The sequence below is a fragment of the Cyprinodon tularosa genome, unplaced genomic scaffold, assembly GCF_016077235.1.
Source record: "Cyprinodon tularosa strain WSP-4 unplaced genomic scaffold, ASM1607723v1 ctg788, whole genome shotgun sequence".
In the NCBI taxonomy this organism is placed as follows: domain Eukaryota; kingdom Metazoa; phylum Chordata; class Actinopteri; order Cyprinodontiformes; family Cyprinodontidae; genus Cyprinodon; species Cyprinodon tularosa.
In genome coordinates, this window is record NW_024039549.1 from 74,147 (window position 1) to 91,966 (window position 17,820).

At 38.4% G+C, this 17,820-nt stretch overlaps 1 protein-coding gene across 1 annotated transcript; it reads right to left on the reverse strand.

Moving 5' to 3' along the window:
• Positions 1-7,108: 7,108 nt before the first annotated feature.
• LOC119773838 (histone PARylation factor 1) lies at positions 7,109-17,820 on the reverse strand. Its single transcript, XM_038271019.1, has 8 exons — positions 17,724-17,820; positions 12,350-12,533; positions 9,275-9,461; positions 9,062-9,160; positions 8,803-8,956; positions 7,841-7,928; positions 7,589-7,761; positions 7,109-7,420 (listed from the first exon to the last, which is right to left on the reverse strand). Exons 1-8 carry the CDS (start codon positions 17,760-17,762, stop codon positions 7,286-7,288), a joined length of 1,059 nt encoding a protein of 352 aa, XP_038126947.1. The 5' UTR covers positions 17,763-17,820; the 3' UTR covers positions 7,109-7,285.

The window sequence follows — 17,820 nt, forward strand, 5'->3', positions numbered from 1 at the left end:
TGATTCCGATTGCAGCGCAGTACTAGGCTGAGTGTCAGTGCTTTTTCTCAGTTGATCTAATTGGACTCCAAATTAGGGATGTAAAATAAAATTTTATTTATTTATATTTTAAGAAAATATACAATTCTAGGAGAGTTGAAAAGTAAGTTCTGTCCGACCTTACCTGCATAATACCCAGATCTCAATCCAACAGAACACTTTTGGGATATGAAACAAATGACAAATAGATGACAAAATAGACCAAAATTAGATTTAGGGTCAGAAAAGTGAATTGTTGCCAAAATTAAAAGATTTTTTTTAAATTCTGAGTAGTCAAAATTCTTGAGATGTGAAAGGTCTGTAGAAATTAAAAACAGAGTATAGACACATGGAAAATGTTTGCACAGCAACACAACTGTAAGATTTCACAGAAAGCAGTCAACATCTACAAACGAGATGGTGGGTGGACTGTGGTTCTTGCAGGTGTCTACTAAGCATTTCTTTTTAACAAGGAAGTGCTTTAAAAGCTGCATTAATCTCATGTTTAATACAATGCATGACACTGCAGCAGGCGCAGGCCTAAACTCCACCTGAGGATGCACCCTACAGTCCAACATTTCTATTAGGCATCATGGACAGGAAGACAGCTGCAGTTCGATGCGGGGTGTATTGATGTAGTTGTCCATAAGTAATGTAATGAAGGCCATGACTCCATTAGTACTCCCTTCCTGCACAACCCCATCCTACCACTCCCAGTGGAAAAAGACGGATAGACAGATAGGCTGGCAGATACAGAAAGCCAGAGATGTTTACAGAGAGAGAAGCAGAAAAAAAGAGGGAGATGAAAATGTCAAAGGTTACTGCGTAAGCCGACCCGCTAGAGCTTGGACCTCTATGTACGGTAGATATGGTGCAGGGAAACTGGAGATGGGTAGGAATGATGGCTGGGATGACAAGGAGAAATCTGGGATAAAGTGTCACGTGTTTAGGCAGTGAGAGAAAATCGGTAGCTCCAGTGAAGAAAAGATGAATGGTATGATGGCCAGAAATAGTAGAGGGAATGTAGTGCAAGATGAACTGCAACCATGGGGGTAGTTAGTTCTCAATGAGCATGTTGACACATACACACATTCAAAGGAAGTGATGAATCATCACACATTTACTTAGAAAGAGGACAACATGTTGCATTTCTGCATCAGAATAATTTGTAGAAAACCTAGTACAATAGGACCATTCTGATCTGACACACTCGAATAGGAAGAAGCTATTTTTCTTCAAGAATACCACACTGGAGACAGGCAGTATTTTTAGACCTGCAAGTAAGATCCTTGCATCACGTGTTCTTTTGTCATTTTCCCTTTTTCTCTCTCACCTATGTTAGAAGTGTTACTCCTGTCAACATTATGCTATAATGAAATCTCTATTTTAGTATCATTGCTATTTGAAGTTGGAGAGCCTTTTAATGGTGAGCACTGCAGAAACACATAATCGTGTCTTCCCTAAATCATTTAAAAACTAAAATGCTGGAGCTAAACAGTATTTAAATGTTTTATTTCAAAAGTAACACAATGTAGGAACAATGTCTTAGCTTATCAAGTTTTTAAAAGTCCATTTATAGATCTTAGTGAGCAATTCTTGAGAGAAAATTAGAATAACGTCTCTACCAAGGTCAGGAACTCAATTTCACTGAGGTTAGTGGCCTTATTCGCCGACAATAAGCACATTCAGTGAGGTAAAATTTGTTTTTTCTTTGCAATTTGAGAATCCTAGTGATGAAAGCCAATGGCTAAGATGCGGATCTCTGTTGGCTGAAAGTGAATAAACTATTTACAATGACGCAAAGCAAGGATGGTTGAGGAACCTCCTCTCATCTGCAGCTTGCACAGAAACAGGAGTTTTTTTAGGAGGAAAAAACTTAAAGAATATAAAAGAGTCATAATCTGGTCATTTACATATTCAATCCTTCTGAAATTGTCTTTAGATTCATATTTAATGATTTTTAGGAGAACAAAAATTAAATCGAGCTAATTGGGACCCCTTTTCATACCCTTTTGTTTTCTCAAAAGGCTATGCATGAGAACTAGACTTGTTTGAATAAGTTTTCGTGTGAATCTAGCGTTAGCAACATCATAAGTTTTTCATGGTTTGTTCACGATAGAGACTGGATGTTACCACTTTATGTTAACATATGAAAATAAAACCTGAGGATATAGGACTTTATATGCAAAGTAAGTCTAGGGACTATGAAATAAATTAAAAGAAGATCCCCAGTTGCCGCCTAGGTGGGCAGAGATGATTGTGCTTTTTTACTGACACTACAATCCATCAAAGTATCTGATCTTAGGAGCCCCACCCAGTAATAAGACTCAAAAGTGTGTATGTGTGTGTGTGTATGTGTGTATGTGTGTGTGTGGGGGGGGTAGTACTAAAGTCCATTACTGAAATCATATTAGTTTTTCAGCGTGCACCCAGGGAGAAAACAAACCTATATCATCTCTTGATTCACAAACATCGGTCAAACAAACAGATTACACAACCAAGAATGGCTGGATACTGGGCATGCTTCATTAACAGAGTCTCTCTGTAACCTAACCCCTGGGAAAATTACACGTTTTACTGTATTTGCACAAAACCTTCAGACAGTGCCAGTTCAAATAGATGATTGTGAAAATGGTGACTCTGCCAATCACATGGCAGCAGCTAAAAATTATCTGGATGAAGCAAAGACAACTCAGATATCCATCGACGGATAACGGATGTTTTAGCTGGATATCTACGTCACAGTTTAAATCATCTTAAACTGGCTCCCTAAATATGACAATAAGTTCGCTGTGGTCTAATGGCATCAACATTCCCAGATCTCAGGCCTATAGAGTCTGGGACACAGGGAACAGAAGATTAGCGTCTTGGATGTGCCGCTGACAAATTGGCAACAACAGTGGGATACCATCATGTTGATAATAACTAAAGTGGAATGTTTCCAAAAACGTGTTGAATCTATGGGACCCAACAATATACGAGAAAGGTATACCTAAAGAATGCCCAATGAGTATGTGATATGAAAGGTTTTTGTTTTTCAGATTACAACAGTTACTTTAATTATTGATATATTTCATTGTATAATTTTATATAGGATTAATACACCCCAATCATCCACACCATGAGAAACAAAACAGGTTTTAAAACTGCTGAATTTTTCTTCCTTATGAATACTGTAAAGTTGTAGTTGCTCTCTTTAAGCAAGTCTTCCCAGAAGTGCACAGCAACAGGTAGGGGTGGGGAACTGATGCTGCATCATATGAATAAACACTGGGAAAAATTCGATGCACTCCAACACTTTTTATGGTATTCCATTAAAAGCACTAATTAACAAAATATTATGACTGAAAATGAAATTTTACATAAGTCAGCAAATACATCTTTTTTTTTTTTTTTTACTTTTGAAAGGGGCTTTGATAAAAACATTCAGCAACAACAAAGCAGGGCTTGGCTCAGTAGCAGCAACATAGAGACAAACGCACTGGTAGATTTCATGTGGGTGACATTGCTCAACCACATCACCAACATCATTCTTTACCACACTTGGTTGAGGACTTTTTTAGGACAGTTTCAGTTATCATTATTTTTTTGTTGCTGTTTTTGATCCAATGTTATCTGTCAGCCACTTCCGAGTCAAACAAGTATTCTGTCATGTATGTGCGTGTTCTGTTAGGGAGCTGGGTCGCCCACCAGAGTTAAGTACAATGTAAGCATTGTAAGAAAATATGACTGTAAACAAAAGCTGGCAAAATTTGTAAACTAATCTGCAGTTTCTTTTCTGAAACAGTAAAGCACCAGAGCAACAGCTTTAAAAGAAATAAATCAGACAAGATCAGCTCATCTACAGCTAAAAAAAAATCACAAATGCCTAAACAAGACAAACATGATCTTTAATGGTGTATATTGTACAACTATTTCTTTGAAATATATTTTTATTGTTTTAAATTTAAGGACTTTTTTTTAACACAGAGCAGAATTTATAATCTCTTTTTGTTTCTTTTGGTTTTATTGGCATTAGGAGCACCTTGGAGTTGTTATTGAGACTCAGACCTTGTTTGTCCTGCCATGAAAGAACCACCTTTGAACAGATGATGTGCCATGCAGAAACAGTCAGTGGATCCTTCTATAGCAGCATGATGTAAATAAAAACTGCATCAAATTAATTCACTCATCTAAACTGAAAATACTGGAATACGTCTGCACACATACATTATGACTGCCCGAATAAGAGAACAGTGTGAGATGACTTTACAGACACTAAAGTCCTAGTTTTACATTTTAATCCTCTTTATCACTGAGATCTCCGAGAAGGATGAATGAGAAAGAGAAATCTGTGCAGATTTGACTATAATAACTAAAACTAATAACTAATTAAGTTTGTTTTAGGTCCCTCCAAAGCTGCTCAAATAAACCATATATGCAAAGAAAAGAGATATTCTGTAGTCTTTTTGTTGCAGGGAGCAGCAAGGGGAGCAAGTGAGAGGATGATCTAAGGTGTTTTCATACGGCAACGCCTTAGGAGAGCCCAGCCTGAGCGCAGAGCATCATCGGAGATGTTGACTCTGCTCACAGGGCCGTCAGCGCACAGAGCAGGTAATGGACAGAAACCCACCTGCCGTATGCGGCTCTGGTGCGGCGGCGGATGTTGAAGTCCTCCGTCTAGGGAGGTGTTGCTCGAGGAGGCCCGTTTGGAGTCGCGGTCAGAGCCGGAGCAGTAGCCACCGCCCCCGGAGCGACTTCCTTCGGGGCTGTTCGACATTCCGTCTTGGGCTGACTGCCAATAAAAAATATCAGTGCGGTCAGCGGAGGGTCTATGTGCCGGTGCAAGGGCCTCAGCATGAAAGGAGCACAGCGGGGCCCCGCACCATTCTGCGTCGTTAGGGAGAGTCTGAGATGTTAAGGAAAAACCAAGTCAAGCGATTGCTGAAGACCGTCAGAGCAAAGGAAGCGCTCTCTGCACAGGGATGCTCCCAGTGTGCAGCTGGAGCCTGCGCATGTATGTGTATGGCCGCGTGAACGCGCTTCCGGCTGATGCGCATTCCCGAAACTCCGCAGGATCCGTGCTGCCTTCCATGACCGTCGGATATCTCTACACTTCTCGATTAATGGAACCTAGAATCTTCTAAGAATTGACCATTTGCTATTATTGTCCTGTTTGTTTGAAACTACGTACTTTACACACACAGCAGCTTTTAGTTCAGAGGAAAATATTTAGTTACTGAAAATACAGCGCCACCCGTTTATTTCCAGTCAATGGCGTAAATATCGGCAAGCAAATATTTACAACTGGTAGGCCTCCTTCGCAGTTGTGGAATAATAAGACGTATCTTTGCAGTTGAAATGGTGGGAAATATTCCTCTTATACCCGTCTGATACTAAGAAATTTGACCGGACCTTATTTAAACCCCAACAAATTTCCAGATTTGATTTCAAAATGATGGTGAGCCGTTTAAACAGGACACCAATGGCAAATCAGATAGTGGTACTTTTAATTACTATGTCAATAACTCTATATAGTCAATTAGACGGTTGGTTAAAAATACACTCATATAATATGTTTCAAGCCGCATTAAAGATCTAATGTATTTGAGTATCTTATTTTGTACACTGCAACTTGGAATTATGGGTAATCCAGAGCTTAGATTAAAACCATAACCGTTACGTATGATGTGTTAGCGACGATGGATACCAAACTGAGGTACTTAAGTGGATTCCAGAAAAGAAAAAGGAAAGAAGAGCTGCTGGAAGAACGGAATAAACTTCCTAATGGGGGGAATGGGGTGTTGTACCTCAAATGGTGCCCACCCAGATAATGTTGCTTACGGGCCTGTTGTTGTGTCGTTATGCCATTGTCTTTAGTACATATGTAGGCACATATTTTCAAGGCTCAGATGTTAGTCTGCCACTTTAAAAACAATGAAGTTTGTAGATTTAACAGTACAAAATGTAAAGAATAATAAAGGAGTATGAGGAATACTTTTCATTTGGTCTGTGATTCAGTTTAAATTGGATAGTCTCTATAATCGTCCTAATTTTTCATCCACTAACCTGACCTGGGCTTCTTCACTAACTACACATTTAATGGGAGGCTGGCGAGACTAAATCAATACAAAGATCTTTACAGCATAGAACATGACTTGAAGAGACATGAAGTAATCTAAAACGGCAAAATACTGCTGATGTTCAGATAATCTTTTAATAGAGATAGTGGCTGAAATGAAAGTAAAGTCAGACTTTTTGTCTTGTCTCTTTTGAATGGAAAAATCTCATTTAAAAAAGAAAAACCCAGAGATAACTTATTTTCTCTACTCTATTTTTAGCCAACCTTCATTTGCTACAATACTATGTTGTTGTTATGCTGTAATTAAATGTCTAAACAACTAACAATAAATATTAACCAAGCTAGGAAAATAATCATAAATATCTCTACTTGTGAAAAGTCATAAGATTAGGCCAATTTGCACTAAGAGAAAAATATGATCAAGCTTCGATCTAGCTTGTTTTATTTAAACCAAATGTTCTTTTTTTCAAGCTCTTAACTATGTATGAAGCTAAAGAATTTCTGTAATAAAAAAATCAAAATAGTACCATGTTAATCCAGTAGTAATCCTCTCAATTCCAACCACTTTTTACCTGACAGCTCTACTTTTGTTTACACACAAATAGGGCAAACTACACCATCATCTGCAAGTTCAAATTACTACCACTGTGGAAAAAAATAAAAATACATTTTTATGGTCTAAGATCATCACAATTAAGCTTGGGATTAGTTTAAACCTGTGGTCTTGCCTGAAGAAAACCATACATCAATGAATCTCTGCATAGAAGTTAAATCCATGATGATAATACTGATTACAGTAAAAAATACAGCTAGGTTTACTGGACCAATGGAATAGCATGACTCAGTAAGGTGATGGGAATGTTATTTGGACACTAGTTCATAGTGCAAATTTTATGGGACCATAAACGCAACACTGCCCTACATTTCCATTACAAGGTGTTACAATGAAAGACTTCTAACTCATCTAATACAGTGATAGTAAATGCAGTATCCAAAGAGTTTATCAGATGCCAATAAACAACAGACATGTAAAAATATAAAAGGGCTTTATTACACATGTAACTTAGACAAACAAGATACGGCTGAACAGATTTCATAACGGAACCGCTGAAAAGCATTAACCATAACAAACACCAGTCATCAGAGACACATGGTGGGAAAGCTTATAAGAACCAGAATGAGAACTTTTAAGGAGAGTCTTTTGTTTCAGTGTGCAGAGAGTTGGTCCAAATTGTCATGGCTGCGACTGGTCAGGTGGTTCTCCAGAATTTCTCCAAACAAATTCCTTTTCAGTAAGTTGTAAGCCATTGGTAAAAGCTGCTTGACTACCTTGTGAAAGTACTGGAAGAAAAGAAACAAAATGAACAACTGATTGCAGCTCTTGTCTAAAAACATTTGTCTTTATGTTGTGTCAGAAACATAATTATGTTTTGTGTTTTTTCTTTTAAGTGAACAACCTTCTAACTGGAGGTAAAAGTTTACTACAAAGGGTTATTGCTCGAGACTCACATGGGAACCATAACAGAAGAGGTCTATTCCAAGTTCATAGCCCATTCCATAATCGCACTCATCGTTTGCAAACTGAACAAACGTGATCATCTCTTGGATCGGACCAAAGGCCTTGATGCGTTCTTCATCGTTTCTAGCTTCGACAATGGCTTTGCAGATCTTCTTGAGAACGGCTAGTAAAAAGAAATATATTTTAAGTTCACATAAGAAAAAAAAGAAATGGCCAAAACTCCAGAGGGAAATTGGGCTCACCGTCTGTTTCTGGTAATTCTCTGTACCCTACATCATTCTTGTCAACAGGCACAACGATACCAGCACCATGGAAGGTCTTGGTAACCACCTTTAGTCCAAAAAAATATGTAAACATTAATAGACTAAACCAAACATTTTAATATAGGGATCAGATTATGATTATGCTTCAGTTTTAATTAGGTAATTTTTCTTCAGAAAAGATTTGATTTATTAGTAACAATGATTAGCTGTGTTTGTAATTATTCGACTGCAACCATAGTCCACTGCTAAAAAAAGGATTAGTACGCTTTTAAATACTTATCATTCCCACAATAATGCAAAACAGGATATATATATATACATATATATGCTTTTCAGTTTGGCTTTGTAACTAATATAAATCCCTGTTTCCTGAAAAGGGAGGACCAGATGGCAAACGAACAAATATGATAAAAATCAGAATGTGCACGACAGAAGGGAAAGCATCTGATGAAGCAGACGGATTTTAAGGATTAGGTCAGTGATGATGTAGGGTTGAGGAAACCAGTTTCTTCAACCCTTTGGAAACTGTATTAGAGAAATTATTTTGTTCATTTAAAGTATCTGGATTTCCCTAAAAAACTGAATTCAATTTTCATCCTTGAGTTGCTGCAAAGAGACTATTTCCAGTAGTACTACAATAAATTTGGACTAACACTCAAGTCGTCTGGGATCCATAAATAAATAAATAAAACTTACAAGTGGAAGAAGGAATGATGGGGAAAAAAAGAGGGAAATAACAATACAAAGTAAAAAAATAAAAGAAAGGCAGGAGGAAACTGTTGGTATAGAATAAATGGAAAGAAAGTAAGTAAGTAAGTACGAAAGAAAGAAAGCAGGATGGATGGCAAGAAAAGAAATCAGTTATATACAGCATTTAGGAATCAAGCTTAAAAGAAAAAACACATTTTCGAGTTTTTAAAGAAACCATGTCTGTCCATCACCTTTTTGTCCCGCTCCTTCATGCCTTTGGTCTTCTGCTCTAAAGAAAAGCCTAAAGCCTCTGCCTTGTTTCTCAGCTTCGACTCCAAGCTTTCCAAAGCTGTCTCCTTTGCTGTCTTACTGCTCCTCTCTTTCTTTTTCCTCAGCAAATACAGGCTAAAATGAGAGCATAGGTAGGAAGAGTCATTCACAGAGAGAGAGTCAAAAAAAGTCACAATTCTTATTCCTAACCGATCATGCCATGTAGTGTTTAATACTCACTAGACAGCTGCAAAGATGTTATCTCCCATCTGGGTTATGCTGCAGCTCTTCTTAGCTTGATTTTCCCCAACAAATGAAGGGAGGGAGTCTGGAGTATCTCTGACATGTTTGAACAATTCAAATAATTAAAACCTGTCTGGCTCATCTGTCTCACTTTAGTAAAATTATTATTTTCTGGAAGGCTGTAGGACTTTAATAACTTCAGCTGTATACCTGTAGTAGCCCATGTGGTGCTGGGTGTCCTCGCTCCCTTTGAGCACAGTCTGAAACTCGGGAGGGTCATAGAAATACCTCCAATGAAGGTGGAAGTTGGGGTGAGGATTCTTAGCGTTTCTGTGATCTCCGGCCAGAATGTCGAAAGGCCCGACCAACTGTAGACCCAGAGGGTCTTTCAGGGCATCTGAAAGGGTTTGAATGGAGACAATTAGCATAGGAAAAAACTGTGGGGGGAAATTATTTTTGAAATGTATACACATATATACTTAAATATAGTTATAATCAGTGGCGGCTGGCCAATAGAGGGTGCTAGGGTGCCGCCCCACACCCTATGACCCTGATTAAGACATAAAAAAAAATATATATATATACACTATATTGCCAAAAGTATTTGCTCACCCATCCAAATTATTGGAATCAGGTGTTCCAATCACTTCCATGGCCACAGGTGTATAAATTCAAGCACCTAGGCATGCAGACTGTTTTTACAAACATTTGTGAAAGAATGGGTCGCTCTCAGGAGCTCAGTGAATTCCAGCGTGGAACTGTGATAGGATGCCACCTGTGCAACAAATCCAGTCGTGAAATTTCCTCGCTCCTAAATATTCCACAGTCAACTGTCAGCTGTATTATAAGAAAATGGAAGTGTTTGGGAACGACAGCAACTCAGCCACGAAGTGGTAGGCCACGTAAACTGACGGAGCGGGGTCAGCGGATGCTGACGCGCATAGTGCGAAGAGGTCGCCAACTTTCTGCAGAGTCAATCACTACAGACCTCCAAACTTCATGTGGCCTTCAGATTAGCTATAGAACAGTGCGCAGAGAGCTTCATGGAATGGGTTTCCATGGTCGAGCAGCTGCATCCAAGCCATACATCACCAAGTGCAATGCAAAGCGTCGGATGCGGTGGTGTAAAGCACGCCGCCACTGGACTCTAGAGCAGTGGAGACGCGTTCTCTGGAGTGACGAATCGCGCTTCTCCATCTGGCAATCTGATGGACGGGTCTGGGTTTGGCGGTTGCCAGGAGAACGGTACTTGTCTGACTGCATTGTGCCAAGTGTAAAGTTTGGTGGAGGGGGGATTATGGTGTGGGGTTGTTTTTCAGGAGCTGGGCTTGGCCCCTTAGTTCCAGTGAAAGGAACTCTGAATGCTTCAGCATACCAAGACATTTTGGACAATTCCATGCTCCCAACTTTGTGGGAACAGTTTGGAGCTGGCCCCTTCCTCTTCCAACATGACTGTGCACCAGTGCACAAAGCAAGGTCCATAAAGACATGGATGACAGAGTCTGGTGTGGATGAACTTGACTGGCCTGCACAGAGTCCTGACCTCAACCCGATAGAACACCTTTGGGATGAATTAGAGCGGAGACTGAGAGCCAGGCCTTCTCGTCCAACATCAGTGTGCGACCTCACAAATGCGCTTCTGGAAGAATGGTCAAAAATTCCCATAAACACACTCCTAAACCTTGTGGACAGCCTTCCCAGAAGAGTTGAAGCTGTTCTAGCTGCAAAGGGTGGACCGACGTCATATTGAACCCTATGGATTAGGAACGGGATGTCACTTAAGCTCATATGTGAGTCAAGGCAGGTGAGCAAATACTTTTGGCAATATAGTGTATATATATATATAGTTTTAGATGTGCAAAATAAATATTTAATCTTTAATGGATAGTAAAGCATAATTTCATTTTTGTTGGACTGGTGATGTCTTCCCACCCTAGGGTGCAAAAATCTTTGCCCATTGACTCCCGTTAAAAGTTGAACGTTTGCAGTAGCTCCTCTGCAATACAAAGGTATTGGAAAGCTCAGGGCGCAGCACTGGTGCGCCCCGAGACAGGAAGTGTATTTGCTCACCACCTCCCGCCACAGGGCAGATGTTTTATGGGTGATTGACAGGCCGAGTCACGGGGGTTGGAGACGGATTGGAGAGAGAGAGACATGGTGCAAGAAATGTTTTTTTTCCAGGACCTGGTTTAGCTTGAAGGCTTGGTTAGCAGCATGTAGCTTTATTTTGGTTTCCCTACATCCTTTTTCAAACTTCAGAATCTGACCCAGCATGGATAGAGACAGCTAGGACTGATTTAAAGCACTTTTTAGGAAAGGCAAAGACGAATGAACAATCTGGGAGTCACATGGAAAATAATATAATATAGTTAACTTTTTCTAGATGTTTGTTAATTTGCATAGTTGCTCATAAATAAACAAATTCTCAGAAAAAAATTATTATATATTAAAAAAGTATAAAGCTGACCAATGGCTTCTCCATTATTGAACTGGTACATTGTACAAGTGTTTTCATAATTTTTGTTGTTGTTGGTATTTATATAAATATGCTGGTGTAATAACTTAGTATATGCTTGATTAGTTTGATGAAAAAAATAATCTCAAAACAGATAATAGTTTCACTATCATCACACGACCAAATGCTCCTCTTTATGGATCAGTTTGTCATCAGTTGAGATGTCATGTTGTGTGTTGTGTCATTACGTCAAACTTTTTCTGTGATTTTACATTTATATCCAACGCCATGTCTACTTTACAAGCAGCTACAAGGGAGATCCAATATGTGAGCGTGACAGCCCCCCATGCAATAGGAAAAATTACAGATCACAGTCTAATAAAATGACATACAAATGAACAGATAATTTGGTTTCTTTATAGCCCAGGTTTGCACCAACTCCACCATCTTGGTGTTCTGTTCCCCAACACAAGTAAAAGCCATTCTAATAAATGCAATAATTCCCACTGGTTGTTTGGTGCTGAAGAATAAAAAAAGAGTCCTCCTCTTTCAGAGTTAGGGATTGATTCCATTTTTGATGGAATATGGAGCAATATGAGTCAATTTCTAAAGATCAGATGCTAAGGACAGGAAATCAGATGCAAAAATGTAAAATGGATCTGGTAGAATTGAAAAATATAGGATGGGCTGCATTGATGCATGAACAGATCCTTTAAGCACACAGTAGGATTGAGAAAACAATATGTGATAACATATATCATGATAGAATAAAAAAATAAATAATACAGCAGTAATATTGACAGCACAAAGTAGTTTGTAACTGTATTTACCACGGGGGTTCTCTGGACTGAGCTCCTTGCAGAAGTCCCAGAAGTGGAACAGATCCTCTGGCATTTGAAAGCCATACAGCTGTGTCAACTCATTACGTTGCTCTGGATTCAGGCTTGATGAAGGGAGGGTTTCGAATTCATGAGCTCTGGCTTTTTTCACCTGTCCATTGGCCGAGCATGACTCCTAAATGACGAAGCAGAGGAATGAATCATTACATACAGTTAAGCTGACGAATGATCTGGGTTTGTTCTGTTTCTTTGTGATAACTAAGAGTGTAACAATACCTTAGTCCACACTGAAGAAATCCAATTAGACCAATACAAAATAAAACAATGACCCCAATCATATTTAAGATATATCTTTATTTTGAAAACCAACCAGGAAACCATTAATATAGGAAACCATTAATATAATTTTTACAATCAGAATAATGCAGTTTTTAATTTGAATATCTGATACCTGAATGACTTAGAAATAAAATGATGAAATCATGTTTGAGTTGTTTTTGTGAGTTGACTCATGTGAATGCAAATAACTTTGTTAGATATGCAGATGAGATTGCATGACACTGATCACAAAGAGATGAATGAAAACCATATCATCACAAACTTTGATATTGGCCAAAGTTGATTTACATCTCAAATCATAAACAGAGCTTTCTTTTTTTTCTTGTTTTGTTTTCTCTTTTTGTTACATTTCGACCAAAGACAGCATTTAATGTAGTTTAGATGGCTTTCTTGGACTAAGTTCTACTATGTTTTAAGTGGAAGGAAAGGGTTTAATTATTTTCTCACATAAAAAGTAAAATAATAATCCAGAGCAAACAACTTCCGAAATCACCAAAGTATTAACTAATAGCTTAATAGTAAATTGATGCAAATACGAATACATCTTCTCAGATGATAGTTAGAATAAATCAGGATAAGGAAAGCCAATGAATAGACAATTTTGTCCATGTTAAAGGTAGTGGAAACACCATGCTGGGGGAACTTTTCACCACATATTTATATAAAACAAAAATCGCACAAAAGGGGACTCTTAGAATAATAGATGGCAGGAAGACAAGTGGAGGCACTTCATTGTTATTGAAAATATCAGTGTGAAAGGATAGAAAAAGGATCCAAATGGATCTACTTTTTAGATTATTTCACATAAACACCCATGAAAATACCAGGGAGCGTTATCACAGATCCTTCATCCTAGCAGCTGTAAGACTCTATAACTATCAATTAGTTGTTACATTTATGCTGACTTTTTGCAGTTTTTGTCTTATTCCCTTAAATAACCTGCTGCTGTCATTTTTGCACATCATGTTGCTGCTTTTTTTTCCACAAATCCATTTCTGTAAAAAAAAAATAAAATAAATAATCCACAGCTGTATATTGATTATCCATCCTTTCCAGATGCACAGTATTTCTACTGTAAAAACACTGTATAGTATTTTATTTTATTAAATCTGTCACTTACTCTGTTAATTTTTATGGTCCACATTTGTTATAATCTTTTACTGCTTTAACACCACAATTTACCCATTGTGGGACAATAAAAGGATTTTCTATTCTAATATGAATACTTTGAAATGAGATATAGGTTTAGTGGATTGATATCGGTTCGTAGAATAAATGGAGTGAAATATACTTCCACATGTGATGTAATTATATAAAAGTTTGATATATAAAACGTTAAACAATTGGCAACATTTACCGACTCAACATTAGCAGGCTAACAAGCTATTTTCGCGCGCTTAGGTTAGCACTGATTCTTGGGAATTTGGATAAAACAGGTTTTAATTTTGAAAATAAAAAGTTAGTTGGATTACAAAATCTGAAGGTATATTGTTATAGACCAAGGTCTTGGCTGTTCAGCAGTGTACAGGTGCAACCTCCTCATTTTGTATTTCTTTCATAAAATAGGCATTTTTCCAGTTATTACTTTGTTTTTGTCAACACCATCAGACACAATAAAAAGCTAATTATTTTTTATTTATTTGGTCTAATAAGTATTTAGAGTTTTTAAATCTTTATCTGGCATTGTTAGCACACATTTATGCTGTTAAATGTTGAATATTCATTTTTGTTAAATTTTTTTTAACTGTTTCACGTGTAGTCCTTTAAAATATCTAACATCAGACAACGTTTACTTTAAGCCTAAATAGAAAAAGTCATGTTTTTTTATTTAACAAACATATTTTTGTATTAAAAGAGACCATTACTTTAATGAGAGAACAGCACTGAAGAAACATATTGCAAGCATATTCATTTAAAACGAATAAAAACCCTCTGACGGTGGTGACAGTGGCCTCATTTCAACATACAATTCCAAACTGTATACAATTCAAGTCAATGGTTTCTTGCTTATTAACTTTATTTAACTATTTGGTCCAAAAAATAACAATCATGAGCACTGTGACAAATATTTTTCAAGGAATATAAGGTACAATTAAGAAATATCATTATCAGTCAGAATCATTCTCTGATGCTTTATTTTCTTGCGTGTGATTGTGTCCTGTTTGTCAGTTGTCATTCGTGCTGCATTATGGTAGAAATTTTGAACCTTCTGAGTAATTGCTTGAATATATGTAGGTTTTTTGTCAGTAGGCCTTCACACTTCTTTTGATATTCCCTGTTTCTTTTCCTTCTTTCCTTCACAGATAGCTGCTTCCTAGCCATAACTTCCTAAAATACATAAAGTCAAAGTTGAGTGTAATGACTATGAAATTGGGGGGAATTACAGTAAATGTTAGATTTGGTTAAATGTTGCCCTGCCATAGCTTACAAGGAATATTGTATACTATGTGCTATGTAGGTAGGTAGTAGGTGCACTATGTGCATCCCAAATGATGTAAACAAAATGAACATGGCATAATAGTGAATTGAGAGACAGGGAAGGCACACCCCATCCCCTAGGGTTATACAATATGGAAGAAATCTAGGCGGAATTACATAAATAAAAATATAAAAGAAGTTAATGAAACATTACAGATCAACAATTATTTTCTAGCCTCCATTGAGAACCATTTGTAGTTTTTTGTCACCACCGTCAGACAGAAAATCTGACGGTGGTGACGTCTGACGGTGGTGACAAAATCCTACTCTTTCACATGATATGCATGAGTTGTTCCCATTAGCCATCTTGTTTCCCCTCTGTTGCTAGCTACTTTAGACCTCTTCTTAAAAAGTAAACATTTATGTCATAATCTAATCTAATATTTTTTATACAAAAGAGACGGTGTTGACATGTTATGGTTGTGACATTAGCAGTGTCCAAAAATATGAACAAGTTTAAGAGAAAATAGCAAACCTACAGGAGCTTGAGTGACCTTAAGGCATCCAGTAGAGCTGAAGATTTGAAAATGGGGTCCTCAGGCATGTAGTTGACCTTTTAGTTGCCTGATTTTATTGCGTTTTATAAATATCTGACGGTGGTGACAAATACACTATATTGCCAAAAGTATTTGCTCACCCATCCAAATTATTGGAATCAGGTGTTCCAATCACTTCCATGGCCACAGGTGTATAAATTCAAGCACCTAGGCATGCAGACTGTTTTTACAAACATTTGTGAAAGAATGGGTCGCTCTCAGGAGCTCAGTGAATTCCAGCGTGGAACTGTGATAGGATGCCACCTGTGCAACAAATCCAGTCGTGAAATTTCCTCGCTCCTAAATATTCCACAGTCAACTGTCAGCTGTATTATAAGAAAATGGAAGTGTTTGGGAACGACAGCAACTCAGCCACGAAGTGGTAGGCCACGTAAACTGACGGAGCGGGGTCAGCGGATGCTGACGCGCATAGTGCGAAGAGGTCGCCAACTTTCTGCAGAGTCAATCACTACAGACCTCCAAACTTCATGTGGCCTTCAGATTAACTCAAGAACAGTGCGCAGAGAGCTTCATGGAATGGGTTTCCATGGTCGAGCAGCTGCATCCAAGCCATACATCACCAAGTGCAATGCAAAGCGTCGGATGCGGTGGTGTAAAGCACGCCGCCACTGGACTCTAGAGCAGTGGAGACGCGTTCTCTGGAGTGACGAATCGCGCTTCTCCATCTGGCAATCTGATGGACGGGTCTGGGTTTGGCGGTTGCCAGGAGAACGGTACTTGTCTGACTGCATTGTGCCAAGTGTAAAGTTTGGTGGAGGGGGGATTATGGTGTGGGGTTGTTTTTCAGGAGCTGGGCTTGGCCCCTTAGTTCCAGTGAAAGGAACTCTGAATGCTTCAGCATACCAAGACATTTTGGACAATTCCATGCTCCCAACTTTGTGGGAACAGTTTGGAGCTGGCCCCTTCCTCTTCCAACATGACTGTGCACCAGTGCACAAAGCAAGGTCCATAAAGACATGGATGACAGAGTCTGGTGTGGATGAACTTGACTGGCCTGCACAGAGTCCTGACCTCAACCCGATAGAACACCTTTGGGATGAATTAGAGCGGAGACTGAGAGCCAGGCCTTCTCGTCCAACATCAGTGTGCAACCTCACAAATGCGCTTCTGGAAGAATGGTCAAAAATTCCCATAAACACACTCCTAAACCTTGTGGACAGCCTTCCCAGAAGAGTTGAAGCTGTTCTAGCTGCAAAGGGTGGACCGACGTCATATTGAACCCTATGGATTAGGAACGGGATGTCACTTAAGCTCATATGTGAGTCAAGGCAGGTGAGCAAATACTTTTGGCAATATAGTGTATGTGGGACACATTTTGAGCAATCACAAAATAATGGTTATTATTGTTCAAAACTCACTGTTTGTAGTTTTAAATACATATTAAAATGTACCCTTTCATTTGGTAGATATTATTCAATTCAATTATTACTTTTTGTTTTTTTTAATGAAGTTGAAATGATTATCTCCTATCCAAGGACAACTGATTTTATAGGCAATGGGCCAGCATATAATCATTAAATTAACAATAAAATAAAATAAACTTTAAAAGAACCTTGCATTTGTGCAAAGGACCCCCTGATTATAACCTTGATTGTTTTTATTCATGAAAATGTTATTTCTTTCCAACAGAATTAGCACTTTTCTTAGTGGGACATGTTTTTGCCAAAGTTTCAAGAATCAGTGTTAGACAAGATAATGTTATAATTCTGAAGGCGTGGTAATGAAAATGAATATGTTAGACGGTTTAAGCATTGTTAAACTGACGCTTTTATCACAGGCCGGGTGTTAGAGAAGCACCGAGCAGCTGCTGCCATGATGGCTCCCACCGCTGCAGCTCACTCAGCGCATCAAACACTTCTGACCGTTGCTTATATGTGAAGTATACACATCTTTATATTCATAAACCACACGGGTCCAACGCTCATAAGCGCGCTTTTTATATGGACAATCAAAATCAGGGATAAGATGCGGTAACAAGAGGTTAAAATTACCTGATTTGATTTGGTTTTTCTTTTTGCGCGCCCTGTCATTTTCCACCTCTTGTCTCGCCGTCGACCTCTTCTTCGGCGGATGTACCAAAGCGGCAGT

Excerpts from the sequence above, each read along its gene's own strand:
- LOC119773838 (XM_038271019.1), bottom strand. The coding sequence starts at position 17,762 with ATGACAGGGCGCGCAAAAAGAAAAACCAAATCAAATCAG. Across the intron at positions 9,462-12,349 it reads CAGTCCAGAGAACCCCCGTG|ATGCCCTGAAAGACCCTCTG; the intron begins GTAAATACAGTT and ends AAACCCTTTCAG. Across the intron at positions 7,762-7,840 it reads AGAATTACCAGAAACAGACG|CCGTTCTCAAGAAGATCTGC; the intron begins GTGAGCCCAATT and ends TCTTTTTACTAG.